The sequence below is a fragment of the Chrysemys picta genome, chromosome 14 (genome assembly GCF_011386835.1).
Source record: "Chrysemys picta bellii isolate R12L10 chromosome 14, ASM1138683v2, whole genome shotgun sequence".
Classification (NCBI taxonomy): domain Eukaryota; kingdom Metazoa; phylum Chordata; order Testudines; family Emydidae; genus Chrysemys; species Chrysemys picta.
The window spans coordinates 39,835,960-39,856,709 of record NC_088804.1 but is presented as its reverse complement, the minus strand read 5'-3'; the positions used below and the strand labels follow the sequence as shown (position 1 = coordinate 39,856,709).

The 20,750-nt window shown below is 40.1% G+C and overlaps 1 protein-coding gene across 6 annotated transcripts in view; it reads right to left on the bottom strand.

Moving 5' to 3' along the window:
* Positions 1 to 20,750, bottom strand: part of BANP (BTG3 associated nuclear protein) — a 251,959-nt gene that overhangs the window by 219,816 nt on the left and 11,393 nt on the right. For 5 of the 6 annotated variants that reach the window (XM_008168621.4, XM_042852096.2, XM_065567317.1 and 2 more), the window contains exons 2-3: positions 7,719 to 7,871; positions 4,221 to 4,315 (exon numbers count right to left, since the gene is read on the bottom strand). In XM_008168621.4, coding sequence (XP_008166843.1) covers positions 4,221 to 4,315; positions 7,719 to 7,788 — 165 coding nt within the window. In that variant the 5' untranslated portion in view covers positions 7,789 to 7,871. The remainder of the gene's footprint in view (positions 1 to 4,220; positions 4,316 to 7,718; positions 7,872 to 20,750) is intronic. The other variant, XM_065567318.1, reaches the window with a different exon arrangement.

Genomic DNA, 20,750 nt, shown 5'->3' with positions numbered 1-20,750 from the left:
GACTTCCTGTAATTCTTCATGTAGAAGCCAACAGCATCCAAACCGAACATCTTATTAATGTGATTTCACCTCCCACACCAAAGTTTAAGATGACAAACCAAAACATCTCACTTTCTCATGAATAAAAAAAAAAAAGTTATAAACATGCTTCAGCACGCTAATGGATAAGTCTGATAAGATCTCCCCAAAAAGATAAAGTTAGCTGCTTACAAATGTGTAGAATGATCCTATCAATCCATTAAAAGAAATAACATAACCTCAAAGGCAACAAGTGTCGCTGAATTTCATTCCATATCGAACAGCTAACGTGGGCATACGCAAAGAAAGAAATAAGATCTGTTTTCCTAAGCAAATATATCCATTTTTGAAAAGCATATTCTGCAAGATTTTCCTGGAGGAAATTATGCAATTAAACAGTGATAAATAGGGCTGTCAAGCGATTAAACAAATTAATCACAATTAAATGCACGATTAAAAAAATTAATCATAATTAATCGCACTATTACACAATAATAGAATACCATTTATTTAAATATTTTTGGATGTTTTCCACATTTTCAAATATATTGATTTCAATTTCAACACAGAATACCAAGTGTACAGTGCTCCCTTTATATTTATTTTTTATTATAAATATTTGCACTGTAAAAAAAGAAAGCGTTTTTCAATTCACTTAACACAAGTACTGTAGTGCAATCTATTTATCATGAAAGTTGAACTTACAAATGTAGAATTATGTACAAAATAATAACTGCATTCAAAAATAAAACAATATCACACTTTAGTCCGAGGTCTTGTTCAGCCAGTCGCTCAGACAAACAAGTTTATTTACATGTGCAGAAGATAATGCTGCCCACCTCTTGTTTACAATGTCACCTGAAAGTGAGAACAGGCATTTGCATGGCACTGTTGTAGCTAGCGTTGCAACGCACAGTTGCCAACTTTCACGCGGTAAATAAGCCCCCCGACATTCACAATAAGCCAAAAATCAAGTAAATCCCATTTCAAAACAAGACCTAAACAAGCGAATCCCTAAGAACCCCAACACTCTATGTGACTAGAGACCTCCCGGGCGTGCAGTCTGGGACTGTGGTGGGCCTGCTGTGCACCCCTGGCTCTCTCCCCCCTCTACCTCTACTTGCCGGGAACCGATCAAAAAAAAAGCAACAAGCTACAACAAGCACAAGCTACAAGCCAAAAACTAACCAAACAGGCAACTCACAAGCCAATTAAGCCAAAAACAAGCCCAATTTCTGCGTTTTTTTCATGGGTTTGGCATGTCTGGTTGCAAGATATTTACGTGCCAGATTCATATGTCCCTTCATGCTTCAACCACCATTCCAGAGGATATGCTGATATGCTGATGATGGGTTCTGCTCAATAACAATCCAAAGAAGTGCAGACCAATGCATGTTCATTTTGGTGATTTGGGTTCTGTAGTTTCTGGAGCGGAGTGTTGCTCTTTCAACACTTCTGAAAGTATGCTCCACACCTTGTCCCTCTCAGATTTTGGAAGGCACTTTGGATTCTTAAACCTTGGGTCAAGTGCTGTAGCTATCTTTTGAAATCTCACATTAATACCTTCTTTGAATTTTGTCAAATCTGCAGTGAAAGTGTTCTTAAAATGAACAACATGCTGGGTCATCATCCGAGACTGCTATAACATGAAATATATGGCAGAATGCGGATAAAACACAGAGCAGGAGACATACAATTCTTTCCCAAGGAGTTCAGTCACAAATTTAATTAACGCATTTTTTTTTAACGTGCGTCATCACCATGGAAGCATGTCCTCTGGAATGGTGGCTAAAGCATGAAGGGGCATACGAATGTTTAGATATCTGGCAAGTAAATATTTTGCAATGCCGGCTACAAAAGTGCCATGCAAATGCCTGTTCTCACTTTCAGGTGACATTGTAAAAAGAAGCAGGCAGCAGTATCTCCCGTAAATGTAAACAAACTTGTTTGTCTTAGAGATTGGCTGAACAAGAAGTAGGACTGAGTGGACTTGTACGCTCTAAAGTTTTACATTGTTTTGTTTTTGAGTGCAGTTACATAACAAACAAAAAAATCTACATTTGTAAATTGCACTTTCACGATAAAGAGATTGCACTACAGTTGTAACTTGTATGAGGTGAATTGAAAAATACTATTTATTTTATCATTTTTACAGTGCAAATATTTGTAATAAAAATAATATAAAATGAACACTGTACACTTTGTATTATGTATTGTAATTGAAATCAATATATTTGAAAATGTAGAAAAACATCCAAAATATTTAATAAATTTCAGTTAGTATTCTGTTATTTAACAGTGTGCTTAAAACTGCAATTAATCGTGATTAGTTTTTTTAATTGCAATTAATTTCATGAGTTAACTGCGATTAACTGACAGCCCTGGTGATAACACATATGCCTTGAATTGACTTTAAGAAACAGCCAGTATGCCACCTAGTGGCCTCCATCTAAAATTAAATTTTCACAGCTAGCCTAGCTTACAGTAAAATGAGCAGTATAGAACTGTTTGATAACGCTGCAGGCCAGCTTGCACTCTTAATTTGGGAAGACTTGTCTGATCTTCACAGCTTCTAGGGCAATCTTAAGAAGGTAAGACTATATACGCCAATCTGTGTAGCAGCAGAATATTATCTACGTGTTTATTGGTGCTCAAGACTGAAACATTATCAATACACACTACCAATAAGAAACATATGTGGGAGAGGTGGGGAAGGTCTGTGAGCACAGGGAAATCAAGTCAAATGTGGCTGGACTAATTCAAAGAAAACTATAATTTTAAAAGAATTATTAAAAGGTGACTGAGCTGATTTGGCTCCGGAAGATAACGAGGTACTTAGCAATCCTCCAGGTTTTAAGCCATATGGGTGTTTGTGCTAACTACCAATAAAACACACAGGATCTCACCAATTTCTTCCAAGAGAAAACTGACCAAATCTGATGAGACTTTCCCACCCCCCAGAGCTTACCTTTCTTTCCCCTCCTACAATTCTGTTCTTTTCTCCTGTCAGGGAGGCAGAAGGTTCTCATCTGCTCCCCTCTTCTAATCCCAGTAACCTCATCCTATCCCATCTCCTGATCTTCTTCATGCCTACTCTCATCCCCTCCTTTATTCTTCTCATTCACCTCTCACTCGCTTCTGGCTCTTTCCCCATACAAACAAGCATTATTGAGTCTCTCCCATCTTAAAAACTCCCACCCATGACCCAGCTTGCCTTTCCCATTACTACCCCACTTTCTTTCTCCCTTTCAATTCTAAGATCACTGAATGTGATGTTTACAATCACTGTCTGAAGTTCCGCTGCAGTTCCATCTTAGACCCTCTCCAATCTGGCTTCCATTCTTTGCATGCCATTGAAACTTTTCTCGCCAAAGTCTTTAATGACATATTTCTAGTTAAAGCTCAAAATCAGTATTTCGTCTTTATCTCCTTGACCTGCCATAGCTGCTTTCAACACTGTGAACCATGCACATATTCTTGAAATCTTGTCCTCACTCGGCTTCTGTGACTTCCACTCATGGTTCTCTTCCTACCTCTAATCATTTCTTCACTGTGTCCTTAGGAGGGTCTTCCTCATCCCCCTCTACAGCTTTCCATGGGGGAATCCACAGAACTCCATATTTGTCCCCTTCTCTTCTCCCTCTGCACCTCATCTCTGGGTGATCTCATCCACACAAAACAAATTCAACTAACGTTTCTATGCTGACGACTCACAGATCTACCTCTCTACTCCAGACCTGTCTCCTTCTGTCCAAACTAGAATCTAGGCCTCTCTCTCTCAGATCTCTTTAGGGATATCTAGCAATCAGCTCAAGCTCAACATAGCTAAAACAGAGTTCTTCTCCCCCACCCCGCAAGCCCTCCCTGCTACCTCCTTTCTCCATCACTACGGACATCACCACCTAGATTGTAAGTCCTTGAGGAACCTTTTATTTTCCTGTTTTTTTTCTGCCTAGTACACTGGGGTCCTGATCCATAATTCATAGCACTATATTGTATAAATAATGATAAACAATTAAAATAATAATAATAATTCTAAAACATTTGCAGAAAGGGTAACCACCCACCCACCCCCATTCACATTTAAATATACTATTAATATTTTATTATCCATCCTCTGCTTTTAACGTACTTTTTCCCCCAAAGAAAAGCAATTGCATGTATCTGATCTTCTGAACAACAGAAAAGTATATTATCACAACCTTAATAGAGGGATCCTGGCAGTTAATTTCTATCCGTTGGCGTTTCAGAGCAGGCTCTACATCTTCATCTGTCACCTCATGATTCTCCAATACAACTGCAAGCAAAAGTAAGCATTGTCACACTACAATTCTGGAGGCAAAATAAATTATGAAGACACTGAAGTGACTAACTGAAAGAATCCAGCAACACAGAGAAAAACAGCTCTAGCCTGACTTAGCTTTACGCAGAGCAGTTATTTGCTTATTTATTTTAAAATGTAACAACAATGGGTAAGCACTGTACTTACCACTTCATAAGAAAAGCACCTTTAGAACACTGAATATTTCAATTATTTGATCCATTATATGCGCTCATATTTCTCTCTGAAACAATGTCAGTCCTAAAATACACCACCTGGACTAATGAAAATATCCAGCACTGTACATATATGGCATGTCCATGTACAACTTAAGTATGATGTGTTGCATATTAACTTCTTAAATATCTCATGTATATTATCTAGAAAAAATAAGGGTGATCTTATCTCCAGGGGGAGAAACTACTGCGATACTGGTAATACGCTTACTTTTGAATGAGGAAAATCATCTTAATATTATGAGAAATTATTAAATAATTCTAATGGCGTATTCATAAAGAGCACCACTGAAATGCTGAGTGCAGCATGTCATGATATATCTTGATTTTAGTGAGGCTTTTGACAGTCCCACATGACAACCTCATAAGCAAACGTGTTCTAGATGAAATTGGTTGAAAGACTGAACTCAAAGACTAGTTATCAATGGTTCGCTATCAAACTGGGGAGACATATCTAGTGGCGTCCCACAAGATCTGTCCTGGGTCCAGTAATATTCAATATTTTCATTAATGACTTGGATAATGGAGTGCAGCATATGTTTATAAAAGTTGCAGATGATACCAAGATGGGAGAGATTGCAAGCACTTTGGCGGACAGGATTAGAATTCAAAATTACCTTGACAAATTGGAGAATTGATCTGAATTCAACAAGATGAAATTAAATAAAGACAAGTGCAAAGTACTACACTTGGGAAGCTAAAAATCAAATGCACAACTACAAAATGGGGAATAACTGGCTAGGTAGTAGTACTGCTGAGATGGATCTGGAGGTTATAGTGTATCACAAATTGAATATGAGTCCACAGTGTGATGCAGCTGCAAAAAAGGCCAATATCATTCTGGGATACATTAACATGAGTGTCATATGTAAGACACTGGAGGTAACTGTCCTCCTCTACTCAGCAAATGTGAAATCTTAGCTGGAGTACTGTGTCCATTTCTGGGTGCCACAATTTAAGAAAAATGTGGGTATATTGGAGAGAGCCCAGAAAAGAGCAACAAAAATGACAAAATGTTTAGAAATCTGAACTATGTGGAAAGATTAAAAATACTGGGCATATTTAGTCTTGAGAAAAGAAGGTTGAGAGGGGACCGGATAACAGTGTTCGAATGTGGTACGATCTGTTTTAAAGAGGATGGTGATCAACTGTTTTCCATGTCCACTGAAGATAGAACAAGAAAGTAAGTGTTGGGCTTAATCTGCATCAAGAGAGATTTAAATTAGATACTTGGAAAAACTTTCTGAGTATAAATTCTGGAGTAAGGTTCTACGGGAGGTTGTGGAATCCACATCACTGGAGGTTTTTAAGAACAAGATAGACAAACACCTGTCAGTGATTGTCTAGGTATACCTGGCCCTGCCTTAGCACAGGTCCTTTCCAGGTCCTTTCCAGCCCTATGATTCTATGATTTCTATGGGATTTGTAGTCTGTTTTTTGAGAAATATATTTTTTAATATTCAGCCTTCTTAAGATCTACACTCAGCTGTGAATATCCTCATATTGTTGATGTAAAGCCATGTTTACTGAAAAAATTCAAGAATGTTCCAGATCTTTTTCATGGATATAGCATTTTACAGCAAATGAACTCTAATACTATAAATTAAGATAATCACTAGTATATAAGTTACATTTGTATACTACACACCTCTCACCTTTTATTTAAACTTCATCAGAAAAGTATTGATATACCAATATAACATTTTTGTGACCTCTCTTATTCTAGATCAGGGGTCGGCAACGTTTGACACGCAGCTCGGCAGGGTAAGCACCCTAGCGGGCCGGGCCAGTTTATTTACCTGCTGACGCGGCAGGTTCGGCCGATCGTGGCCCCACTGGCCGCGGTTTGCCGTCCCGGGCCAATGGGGGTGGTGGGAAGCCGCGGCCAGCACATCCCTCACCCGCGCCGCTTCCCGCCGCCCCCATTGGCCCAGGATGGCGAACCACGGCCAGTGGGGGCCGCGATCAGCCGAACCTGCCGCGTCAGCAGGTAAATAAACTGGCCCGGCCCCCTAGGGTGCTTACCCTGGCGAGCCCCGTGCCAAACGTTGCCAACCCCTGTTCTAGATTTTCTGTATTTACATTTGTTGTTTAAAGGTACCTATCAAAGCATCTAAGCACTTGGATATTAACGTCTATTCATGAAGATGCATTTGGCATTAATAAATCTTGCAGAAACCTAAGTTAAATAAATAATATAGCTCCCCACAAACAAATAATATGTCCTAAATATATAGACTGGACAAAAACAAAAATGTAACAAAGAGGCTTACAATGTCTTCGGTGTTTCATTGCTTCCTCATATCTTCTAATACTGCATTCCAAAGCTAGTCCCCAGTCTTGCTATGGGAACTCTATGGGTCGACCACTGCACACACGCAGAACCCAAACAGCTTCTTTGGAGTTCTTCATTAGTGCAGAGGTTCACCCACATGGTTCTGAGTGCAGGAATGGGGCCTTGTTAACATCACTGTCTTCCCAAATTATGGGCACAATCCTACAAACACTCCTGCCCACGTTTATTCATACACATAGACCCACTACCTCCAATGGGGCCATATATGGATTGAGGCCAATAACTAGCATCCTACACTGATATTTTCCTTTAATGAACAAACTCTCAAGAACAATGAATGTCACAATAATGCTTTTGGAGGTGATTTCAATCTGCTACCACTTTGGTACAATACAAAGAATTTCAATCACGTAAAGGAGGAAATAGTAAATACCAAGTACAAAACTATGGTTCATAACTTGTTGGGTAGCAATTCTCATTTGGAGGAAAGCCTGAGAAAGATGCTCGGCAAGAAGAAAAACTTACTGTAGGCAATGTTTAACCCTAGATTTTTTGCACAATAGTACTTCTGTACAAAGAACAGGGAGAGGATATAGCCCTCTATTTTTAAAGATGTTAAATGCAAAATGTTAACAATAAAAACTGTTGTAGTAAGAAAATTCAGGCCATGTTGATAAAGTTACTGGAATGCAATGTTAAACTCATTTTTAAAGGCAGAATTAAATTCTCTATGAAACTTTTGTGCCATTTTGAATTTGTAAAAGGAGTCCAATAGTGATTTTTATTCTCTGTTTAGAAGGTAACATTTCACTGCTCTTCCCTTTGTCAGTGCTACCCCCTACTGTACCTGGATGATCTGGGTTCAAGTCTTCCACTGCAATCTGAACCACATCTGCCAAATCCTGTTCTGACATCATTCAGAATCAGGCAACAATATTCGCTCAAATACCACGGAAGGCCCCAAACTCACACTCTAAGAGGTCTGCCACTTTGTACAACCCTGAAAGACAGCAGCAAAAAAGAATGTTAACACACACAAGTAAATTAATACTTTATTTGTGTTCTTTAAAAGGAGCTGTGACTCAAAGGATTGATAGTGAGAATCAGAGCTTTTCACCTTTAGGTCATTGGTTCAAATCCAGATTGGTTTGGTTATGGCCACCTAATGAACGTTCAGTGATCCTTGTGAAACAGATAGGGTAAATATTGGCCCAGTTCCTAGCGGGCACGTGTCCATATCCCAGAAACTACTATGCCAGCTGCCATTAATTGCCACTTTGTTTGGTAGCATCTCCAAAGAAGACCAAGACTGAAATACACCTATCATTTCTGAGTTGGTCCTACCTGGACCTGTGAGGAAAGCTTGCACTATCCCAATGTATGTGCTGTACCTCTTCTGTTAATAAAGACAGTCCCTTGACTCCCCAGTTTGGCACTTCAATGCCATTCACCAGCACTAAATACACAGTTAAGTGTTTGTGTTTTATTTTAAATATAATTTTTGTTTAAAATTTAATTTTTAAAAATAGCAACAATACTTACACATACATATACAGAAATAAATAAATCATAAGACACTTTGGCCTCTTTACTAAGGGAATAACATTCCTAAATTGCAGGGATCTTTTTTAAAACAGGTAAATTATTTAATATTTATATTGAAATAGCATCCAAAGACCCAAATCAGCATTGCACCCCCATTCTGCAATGCACAATACAAACATATATGGAGACATTGTCCCTGCAAATGTGACATTCCTGTGGGATCTCTAAAAATCTTGGTTAACATACACTGAGATTAGGGACTTCTCTGCTGCTAATAAAAACTAAATTTGAACCAAAGTTCAATTTTTACTCTCTTGGCTCCAACCTCTGCCTGGAGTTTCTACAGCTCAGCTCTGATGAAGCTTAATTCTATTTCCAAAGCATCGTCCTGATTCTAGAGCCAAACATTTCTCAGCCCTGCTCCTGCAGAATTCTCTGTCAAAGGTCTTTAGTAACCATATTAAGGAAAATCTTCAGCCTCTAAAGTTGAATTAAAATCATAGGAACAGTTCACATCTGTGCTTCCCCACAGTTACAGAAGGATGGACAATGCGTGCCAGGAGACCATTCTTTTTTAATACCTGGCGCAAAGAATACTAGAAGGATAATTTGAGGTTTACCAATGGAAATGGTAATTTATCCCTTAACCTTGACACTGAATCCCATCCAACTATGCATAAACCTTTTCCTCTTTCCTTCTTCTACTTAAACACATGAAAGCAATTAAACCAGGCAGGTGGAGTGCAATTTAAAAAAAAAATACAGTGTTACCAAAGACTTCTGAGATTGGCCTCAGCAGCAGCTGCTCATTAGAAAAGCCTGTATCGTTTGAATGAAGACACCACAGAATATCAGAGTTGTTCACTCAAAATGCTGTTACTGCCAATATTGACTCATTTGAAATTCTGATCACTATGAAAACTGTTGGGATTGTATAGACTATGGCAAGGTGCCCAAGAAAACTGGCAATAGGTTAGTACATGTGGTTGCCATTTTGGCAAGTTAAATTTGCCATTTCTCAGAAGTCCTGGGAACCAGCCAGTCTTAACATAAGAAAACAGCTGTGCTAGAATTACTGTTTCATAATGTCACTAACTGCGTACTGTTCAGAACTCTGCCCTTAATCTGAAGGGATGCATCTTTCAATCCACACATTAGAAAAGGGACAAATTATGTCAAATCTTGATTTTAAAAAAAAATCATATTTACAATGCTAGATAGCAGTGATACTTCATATGGTTCATTTTAGCCTTGCGCAGCAGTGCTGTTCTAGTTATGAATACATCAGCATATTATAAATCACTTTCAAGGGATCTGTAACTCACTTGTTTAAATTCAATTTAGGCCGCTATACAATGCACACCTTTTCCCCTTCCAAAATCCATTTGTTATAACAAAATTAGTTCAAGTTAGTTAAGCCCTCCCTTAGTGCAAGTGAAAAACAATTTCCCGTTTCTGACCTCCTTTCTCCACTCCCAGCCTCTTGTGTCATGTTCTGGTGAAATACTGGTATACGTTTAAAAAAAAAAAAAAAAAAAAATTCCAGGCACAAAGCTCCCACTTTATCCTAGCTTGGACAGATGTCTTTTAGCAGTTAATTAATATAAAGGATTAAAACAGCCAAGATATGGTAATTTATCAAATGGCACACATATATGGTAATGTTTCTTCATAACATTATGAATTTTCACCTTTTTAAACATATTTTCAATAAATCAGACATTGCGAATAGGCAACTGGCCAAGGTCATGATGAAGCACTGTATTTTACAAACAAGAATCTGCCATTCCTACATTCTCACCAGGCATAGCACAACATAAGTCTGCTGCCCCCAGACTCAGAAAGAACCTCTATCACAGGGATCGGGCAACCTTTGGCATGCAGCCCGTCAGGGAAATCCGGTCAGCATGTCCCTTGACCTGCGCTGCTTTCTGCAGCCCCCATTGGCCTGGAACGGCAAACCGCGGCCAGTGGGAGCCGCGATTGGCTGAACTTGTGGATGCTGCAGGTAAACAAACCGTCCCGGCCCGCCAGCAGCTTTCCCTGACGGGCCACGGGCCAAAGGTTGCCGATCCCTGCTCTATCAAAACATTAGGGAAAAATGTATTTATTTGTATACACACACACACACAATACATGGATTATGGAGGCATTGGTAAGAAGTTGCACAGAAATTTGAAATTAAAGCTGGAGTAAAATGCCTTTCGTTTCACATTCAACAATTAAATTCAGGGTAGAGTTTTCAGAAGAGTTCAACATTGATCTAACTTTGCTCTCACTGAAGTAAATGGTAAAACCCCTATTAACTTCAAAAGGAGAAGAATTAGGCCTGCACTAAGCACTTTTGGAAATCCTACCTTTAGTCTACAAATTTTGCAAAATAAGTCTTCAGTTCACAACAGAATTTTCCTTGTACACAATCTTTCTTGTACAGTATTTATTAACTTTTCCAGAAGAAACATTTTAAAATGCTCCTATTTTTAAATTTTACTGTTTTCCCAACACTTCTTTGGATTCCTCTAGTTGAGAAATCAGTCCTCACAAACTCCAAATGTCATACACATTCTGTCAATATCCTAATCTAAAGCCATTTCTGAAATGTTAAAAATTAAATACATAAAAAGAGAAGTTATTCCTCTTATTCAGAACAAGTTTAGAGCTACACAAAGAATAGTGGACAGGTGGTCAAGGTCAGACTAGCTGATTCAATAGTCCCTTCTGGCCTTAAAAATCTATGAACTACTCAGATGCATGAGCTACCTATTTCCCATCACCAGCTGTGCTCCCTATATACATCTGGTGAGCCAAGGAGACATGGTGGACAGCAGAGAATAAAGGGCTATACAGAGTGGCGAAAGATACCTAGGGTGGCATGAGGGGATAAGTGGGGCTCTCCAAAGCACAGAAATGTGCTAGTGGCCTGGGGTTTTGTGGTTGTGCAGGGGCCTGGAGTAGGGGGAGGTAAACCTAGTAGCTCTGTCCCATGGCATGGGCGTATAAAGGGTCCCAACAACATTATTGCTTAGGTTGGTTGGGGAGTCAAGACAATGACAACCAGCATGGGAAGATTTGTCACCATGATGAGAAAAGTTCCTGAGCAGGCCCGTAGGGAGCAGTGTAACACAGACAGGCCCAGGTAGGTATATTACCCATGTCCGACCATCTTCTCAATATTTCACCAAAGGGGGTCACGTGTGGTATCTGCTAAAAGCTAAGAACTAGCTGATTGTCATGGATGAGAAATGTTTATACAGGAAACAACTTTAGATCTATGTGACATGTAGGAAATTATGTTTCAAATCTGTTGGGAGTGAAACCTATCACCTGAGAAGGGAGAGTCGAAGAGCTGACCTAATCAACATAAGGACATTGAATATCCACGGAGAGGGCATATGTTTACCATCTGGAGTAGATGCAGGCTGGAGGTTTATAAAGACAAACGAACCGCAGAAGAGTTATGAGAAGAGGCGGCCTCCTGGGCTAAGCGACAATAGCTTGTGACTGTATACGAGAAGAAATGGCCCAAATGTTTATCCATTACAGAGGAATAACTCTGCGAATGGGAGTTGTCTCATGAACAGTGGATCTCACCAACTTGGACAAGCACTGCAAGAACCAGTGGGTGAGAAATACCTTACTAGACAAGAAAGTAACTTGTTAATATGTATAGGTTATATATTGTGTTTTATTTTTTTCTTGTAATTATAACCTTATGTTTCCAAGCCCTTATACTTTTTTTATTTGAATCTTTATCTCAAGCTCTGTTAAATAAACTTCAGTTTGGTTTTCATTGCCTTTTGCTCATAAGAGTGTAGAACTGAGGTGAAACTGATGAACTAAGGTACACTGTTTCCACCAAGTAAGCAGATCGGTGTGCACAAGAGAGGGGACTGGCACTCGAGTGTAACAAAGTGGGATGTGTAAATTGCTAACCTGAGGGAAAGAGCCCAGAGCAGAGCAGCCAAAAGCCACTAGCTGGAGAGAGTTTCCCCTAGTGGGAGTTTCCCCTGCTATAAGGGGTTCCAGAGAGGATGGAGCTCGGCTGTTCTCAGTGGTGACAAATGACAGAACAAGGAGCAATGGTCTCAAATTGCAGTGGGGGAGGTCTAGGTTGGATATTAGGAAACACTATTTCACTAGGAGGGTGGTGAAGCACTGGAATGGGTTACCTAGGGAGGTGTCAAGTATCAGAGGGGTAGCAGTGTTAGTCTGAATCTGTAAAAAGTAACAGAGGGTCCTGTGGCACCTTTAAGACTAACAGAAGTATTGGGAGCATAAGCTTTCGTGGGTAAGAACCTCACTTCTTCAGATGCTAGGGAGGTGGTGGAATCTCCTTCCGTAGAGGTTTTTAAGGTCCGGATTGACAAAAGCCCTGACTGGGATGATTTAGTTGGTGTTAGTCCTGCTTTGAGCAGGGGATTGGACTAGATGACTTCCTGAGGTCTCTTCCAACCCTAATCTTCTATGATTCTATGATTTACCCCCGATACTTCAGGCCACCCCAAAAAAGCAACACAGACAGGAGCTCCACTTGTCACTGTTTCTTTCCGCCAGTTCTGCTCCCCTGTTTCTTGTCCCTATCCTCCTCACAGGTGTCCCAAATTTTCCCATACCTTCTATCACAGCCCAACATCCCCATGTTTCCTCCATGGCTTCCCTCAACACCCACATTCTAGCTCCATTTCCCCCATTCACAATCCCTTTCCTCCACAATTCCCACAGTCATATCTCTGCTCCCCACCATGCTTCCTACTCTTCTGCCACATTCAGCTTTTAAACACTGACACATATCAATACTGAGTCTTTCCAGAGGTCAAGATGAATTCTGATTAGTTTTGATTTCCTCTGGCATTTGTACCTGACTTTGTCAGCCATACAAAGAAGAAAAAAAGGAGAGTGGGAGAGGGTTGTTTCTCCAGCAATAGATCTGCTTCAAACAAACAAATAAAAAAACAGTGTACATGCTTACTTTGCAAATCTCTATATTACTACTGATTAGCAAAATCTCCTGGCCTAATGATCCCTTTATGAATTACAGGAGCTATTACATTAACCTCATGCCAGATCTCATATGCAAAGGCTGCAAGAGTGCTTGCAATGGAAGACTTGTAGGCGAAAATAGAGGATGATGCAGCAAACAGTGCTAGTAAATGTGTACATGGGTTAGCCCTCTCTGAGGAAGAGTGATTGTTTTCTGGAACTAAACCATGCACTTGCTCCCTGATGGGAAAGTCCAAGCACCTTAAACTGAAAATAAGCATTAATTGAAGTTGTTCAAATAGCAGAGTGGATAAAAATGGATTTTTTATTTTTAATTAAATACAAGTTGCTTTTTTAAAAACAAATCTATTTGAAATTAAAGTTGAAATTGACAACTTATATTAAGGCCTAAATTTATTATAATATATATTAAAATCATTTAAATTAAATGCAAAATATAATATTAATCAGTATACGTCTGCTGCCAAGTTTTAAAGAAAGTCAAACCATTGAGCTGGTGGAAGTCAATGGCTGAGCACCAATAAACTACGGTTCCAGAAGTGCTAAACCAGCTTTTGAAAGCAGTAGCTTCTTCTGCAGGTACAGAGAGAATATCTTCTTCATTTCAGTTTATTCAACTAGTTCAGTTCAATGACTATTGCATTCAAAGTTAAGAAGCCAATTTGGAGTTGTAAAAGCAGAAAAGCTTGTTCTCCACTTCCAATCTGTACATAAAAACTAGGTGTAAAAGGATAAAATCTTCTAGTTATAAATCTTGAAGGACAAGGTGACCAAAAACAATTCCTTCTTTTGTTTAATAAGGCCTTGTCCACACTACACAGTTTCTTCAACAAAAGCCAGCTTTTGTTGACAAAAAGAGGAGCTATACACACTAAATTTAATGCTCCTCCCACCAATGTAACTCCCCTGCTATGCCGACATAATAAAACCATCTCAAGGAGAGGCGGAGGGCTTATGTCGGTGTAGTTAGGGCAATGCATGTCTGTGTAGACACTACGTTTCTTACATCTGCTGTTGGCTGTCGTTCGACCGAACTCAGAATGCAGATCTCCGCACTGGAGGCGAGAAGCCCTGGCCGGCAGCTGGGCTCCTGGTGGGGCTGAGTCCTGGCTCTCAGTCCCCCACACTGCCCCTCTTCAGTCGGTGGAAGCGCTCCTGGTAAGGATGCACACCACCGACAGAAGAAGGGTAGTGTGGACATCAGCCACCGCAGCAATTAATGCAATGGCTGTAAATCAACCTAACATAGGTCGACTTCTCTTTGTAGTGTAGACATAGTCTTAATCGGTTAGTTTTAAATGCAAAATATATTTTGCTAAATTTTTTCTTAAAAATTAAAATGCTTTTTGAGCATTTTAATAGAATTTGAATTTCCATCCAAATCCAGCTTGACAGAAGACACAAATAAAAAAAAATTAAATAATTGCTTAAATAAATGTATGTAGATATGATGTATCCTCTTGGTTAGCAAAAGGAAGCACCAAATTTAGCATGAAGTCTATTTTTGATTGCAAATCAACATTTTAATGGTTACTGACCAATGAAAATCAATCTTATTTTAGGATCATTAAAATCAGTATTTAAATCGCTTTGATTTAAATCAATCTACCTGTCAAATGGCTTGCAGCAACAGTTTGTCATTCCAGAAAAAGGCTACCGGAGGAGCACCTGGAAACTTTTTATTAAGGATTGAAACATGGTAATTTGTGAACAGACAGAATTAAAGAGTGACGTTAGTTCCCACACCCCCAAGCACAATGAGTGCTGTGGTGCAAAGTCCCAAATGCAGGTCCATTTCTCTGTGTGCTTCCATTCAGTCTTCCTGCTGTTGTTTTTCTAATCATCATATGATGGTCCTACAAACCAATGTATGATGACCCCTGTTTTATAGTGTTCTGTGAGCTGTGATTGGTGGGATGGGTGTCAATGATTTAAAGCTATATATGAATTTATATTAAAACAGGCTGAGAGATAATGGACCCAAAATGCTACTTGCTTGATCATATATGGAGATATACCTATCTCCTAGAACTGGAAGGGACCCTGAAAGGTCATCGAGTCCAGCCTCCTGCCTTCACTAACAGGACCAAGTACTGATTTTTGCCCCAGATCCCCACATGGCCCTCTCAAGGATTGAACTCACAACCCTGGGTTCAGCAGGCCAATGCTCAAACCACTGAGCTATCCCCCCACTCATAACTGTATATTTTGTTTAGTTAATTCTCGAACAACAAAAAATCACTCCAAATAAGATTAAAGTAATGCTTCACTGAACCAAGTGACAAAAAGTTGCAACATTTCTTTTGGTTCAGATTTTCTCTCAGTTTCTCACCTTGTGGTAGGATTACTTTGATGTATTCCACCTAGGTCTAAATTTTAATATCATTTAGAAATCACAGTTAGTGTAGAATGGGGCTGCCCATTCACTAATGATGTTTTACGTGGATCACCATTGCATTTTAGGTGAACTTTAAAATGGTGAGAGTATTGGCCTATGCAGTCCCTAAAGGGTTTGAATCTTTGGTCCATCTCTTTCTTCATGTAAAACTCTGGAAGCTGTGATTAACTGAGCTGCTCAAGATTACAGCCCCCTTGTTTAAACAAGGAGGAGGTAGCGGCAGGATGTTCTCTGTGGCAGTTCCTCAGTTCTAAAGACTCACTCTCTCCTCAGCCTCCCACCCCAACCCTAATCCCTCTGGGCGTGGCCTAATATATTCTGTATATTGTGACCTTGATGTCACACTGCAAAATTAGCCTATTTTTCTGGGAGGTGGGGCGTTTGAATAAGATTTGAAGTGGGTGAAAAAGGAGATGTCAATCATAGCGTAGAGATGTTTTTCCATCTAATGGGTTTGGATCAATGTAGAATGACTGACTGTAAAATAACTTGAGTCTTGAATAGACAATTTTTATCAATTCAAATAAATACAATACCTAGACTGTAGGCTCCTTGAGGACCCTTACCTAATCTATGTTCTTTACAGAGCCAAGTATGGTTAACAATAAATATTAATTAAGCCAATATTTGAAGTTTTTTACCTTCCAGACTCCCATGCTTTGTTTCTTTTTCAACTTAATAGAATATTTATGTTTAAGATTTGGGGGGGGGGAGAAAGAGGGGGGAAGAGAGACCTGTTGATGGCAAATGTACAGAGCTGAGAACATTTTTTGGGCTTTTTTAAACATTATTACTATCACTGCTGATACTCCATCTGTGAAATTGACTAGGAAGAGTGCAAACTGATGAATGGGAAAGGGGCAAAGACAGAGAGCTGCCTGAAATCCACAGAGAGGTAACTGGTTTTTACCTGAAAGCATTTATTCACAAATACATGGAGTTAAACGTAAAACTAGAATCCCTATTTGTGATGTTTGAACTGTAAACAAGCACCAGTGTATAACAGGTACAGCTGACAAGGGTAGAACTATTTTTGTTTACATTCCATGTTTCTTTAATAACACAAATATTTATAGGTAAATGTATATGACTGCATTATCTTTTTTGGCTAAATTTCATTTAAAATACTAAAATCTGTGGGAAAACAGCTTACAGGTGTGTGGTCAACAGCCTTACTAACATACAAACATGTATCAAATAAACAGTTTTACTTTCTAAAACTAATTTGAGGGGGTGGGGTGTGAATAGGGTGATTTAGAAAGGTAGCATTTCAATACATGAAATGTATACATCAGCTGATCATGTTTCAGTGATGGCAAATATTGACTGATGTTCCTGAGTGCTACTTTACTGTTGCAAGATTGCTACAATACTTTAATTGTGTGTAACAGGAGGACAGTTGTTCCAGTTTACCACATTTTACTTCCCCTTTGCCTGCTCCAAACCTTTACATTACATTTGTTTTGTGTTAAACAAGAATAAATCCAATGAAGAGGAAAAAATGATCAACACAAACACACATTTTCAAATAGTTATTTTTTGTTGCAAATATGTATTTTCTTCTCCATGCACCTACTGGCCACCAGTCAACCCCTTCTTTATTTGTCCTGCATCCAGTGTGAGTACTACTGATTTAGGCCTCAGTCCTACAGACTTAAACACGTGCTTAGCCTTACGCACTGTGAGCAGTCCCGTTGAAGTCAATGGAACTACTCACCATATGTTAAGTTAAGCAGGTGCATAAATATTTGCTGGATCAGAGCCCAACAGTGCTCTTCGCAGGCTTTCACCTCTGTGACTTTCAAAACCTTTATAAATCCAAAGTCTGGCTCTGTGTCTAGACCAGAGTCACTCCATTAGGCACCAGAACTGAGTCTTCCTGCACTAGTGAATAATTCCCTAACAAAACACATTATATATCAACATAATATAACATATTAATAAGTAAAACACAATAAAAAGCAGCCTTTTTAATAGTGTATAAGGTCAAATGCATTGTAAATACAAGAACTGCCAAGCCTCCTATGGACTTCATGCACCAACATATTGGGAATAGAAATATGAAACCTCAGTATTTTAAATAGAAAGTCCAATTTTACACTGCATTGACTTGCACTGTAAACTATGAAGAGAAAAGAATGCATCTTAAAATTCCTGAACTGCTATTAGCACTTTTACCTTTCTTCTTCCCACTCCACATTACTCAAAAATGGTAAGTAAAAACAGTAATTCTTTAAACCCTATATTCTGTAACTAAACTGGACCACAACTGTTACTGTTCAATTATAAAAATACTAGGATATTACAGTGTATAATAAGAATTATAACAAACTCTATTGCATGTGATATTAGGAAGTTCTTAGTTTCCAAGCTGTAATGTACAGTAAATGCTTTTGGCCCTGTTAGGCCATACCTAACGATATTGCACAACTGACTGAGGGCTAGGGGCTTACATATGAAAGTTTATAAAGTGCTAAGAAATTTCAAAGATGATACTTTTCAGTTTCCCTATACAGAACAAAATGTATGTTTGTAATGAGATGCCCCTGAAAGATCCTATAGGCAAAAAGCCAGGCATCATCACAATACTGGACTTTGTTCACTAAAAAAAATCACTACATTTAATGCTTCACTATTGTCTTTCTGGCAACTGTGTGTGGGGCAGGAGGATAAACTTGGAGTCATTACAGCTTCATGCACAGGTGTTGGTCTGTTTATCCTTTAAGAATGAGCTACTATTGTACGCTGACATTGAGAATTCTTTCAACCTCGGTGTTGAAAAGAATCAAAAGACAGGAATGCAGGTTACAGAAACATATTACTGCAGCCAAAGCACAGAAATCTGGTCTCCGAAAGTACGTGTTGATTGGCATGAAAGTGAAGGTAAGACAAGTAGGTAACCTAAAAATATCACTTTGATAATGTGGTGCTCAGACACTGTGCTGATGGGCTACAGTGCAAATCCCAAAAATTGAGGATGACAGCAGGAAAAATGAAATAGATGCCTTAACAGCAAAGGATCTTGGAAATTTGGTCCTTCTCTGGTAATAAGTCAGAACTTAAAAAAAAAATGGATTCAGTTTTAAACCCATAAAAGCTCCACAATCTGCAGAAACTCTTGTGGGAGGTGGAGTACCTGCGGCGCTGGGAGAGCTCTCTCCCAGCACTGGCGCTGCGACCACACTCACACTTCTTCAAAGTGCTGCTGCGGGAGCGCTCCCACGGCGGCGCTTTGGAGTTTCGAGTGTAGCCAAGCCCTAAGACTGAAAATCCCCACAGCCAATGGAGAAGCATTACTAAGCATGAAATGCTAACTAACCACAAGAGTTGTCATCTTCTCCCCAACAATAGAAGGCCTATAGATATCAGACAAGCCATTGTGGGACATTAGTAGACAAAAGACTTTGTTGATTGCTTCCCCCACAAGACTTAGGCCTTGGCTACACTGGCAATTCACAGCGCTGCACTTGCTGCACTCAGGGGTGTGAAAAAACACACACACCCGAGTGCAGCAAGTGCAGCGCTGTAAAGCGCCAGTGTAATCAGCGCCTGCAGCGCTGCACGCTCTCTCGCAGCGCTGCAAGCTATTCCCCTCAGAGAGGTGGAGTACTTGCAGCGCTGCAAGAGAGCTCTCGCAGCGCTGGCGGCGCGACTACACTCACGCTTCACAGCGCTGCCGCGGCAGCGCTGTGAATCCGCGAGTGTAGCCAAGGCCTGAGTCCCATCATAGCCTGAATTCTGAGGGAATGGTATAAAAATCCTTGTCAAAGAGAAATTGTTATCACTATGCTGCTTGGAATTCAGAGAGGGCAAAATTTCTAAGCATAAAAGGACCCCCAAACTGCTTGGCTTGGATTAGTTCTCAAAGACATACAGAGCTTGCGTATTACATCAGCAACTATTACATTTTGGAGCCTAAAACTGTCTCTCATTTGTGCACGTATGTGTTTACCTGCTTTAACCTTGTAAATAACTCACTTCTTTTTCTTAGGGTATGTCCACACTGGCAGAGTTACAGCACTGGCAGTTACAGCACCACTCAGAGAGCACTGAAGGGAAACTGCTGTTGTGTGTTCACACTATCAGCTGCCTGTGCAATAATGTGTTCACACTTGCAGACGTATTTGGAGCGGTGCACTCTGGGCAGCTATCCCATAGAGCATCTCCGTTCTGCCGCTAAGAGTTGTGGGAAGGCAGAGGGTGCCGCAGGGCATGCTGGGTCCTGTCCCAATGCCCCGTGATGCATTGCTTCGCATCCCAGCAATCCCTGTGCTTCTGTCTGCATTTGGCGCCATCTTTCAACGGTTTGTGTACTGAGCACTCTGCCTTTTCGGTTTGCAGGAATGGATCCCGCACTGTTGACCAATATGCTGCTCACTCTCACTAACGTGTCACGAATAGCAGTGGAGTTATTCCTTAAACTACAAAGGTAAGAGGAGTTTGATATTGATCTCGCCACGCGTACTAGCCACGACACAAGATTGCTTGTGGCATTCACGGAGGTGCTGACCACAGTGGAATGCTGCTTTTGGGCTCGGGAAACAAACACTGAGTGTTGAGATCACATCATCATGCATGTCTCTGATGATGAACAGGGGCTGCAGAACTTTCGGAGGAGGAAAGTCACATTCATGGGACTGTGTGGTGAGCTCGCCCCAGCCCTGTGGCGCAAGGACACGAGAATGAGAGCTGCCCTGTCGTCAAAGAAGCATGTGGTGATTGCACTGTGGAAACTGGCTACTCCAGGCTGCTACCGATCAGTTGCTAACCAGTTCGGAGTGGGAAAGTCGACCATTGGACACAGGTTGACAGAAGTGTGCAGGGCCATTAATCACATCCTGCGCTGAAAGACCGTGACTCTTGGCAATGTGACATTATGGATGGCTTGCACAAATGGGCTTCCCTAACTGCGGAGGGGCAATAGATGGCACGCAT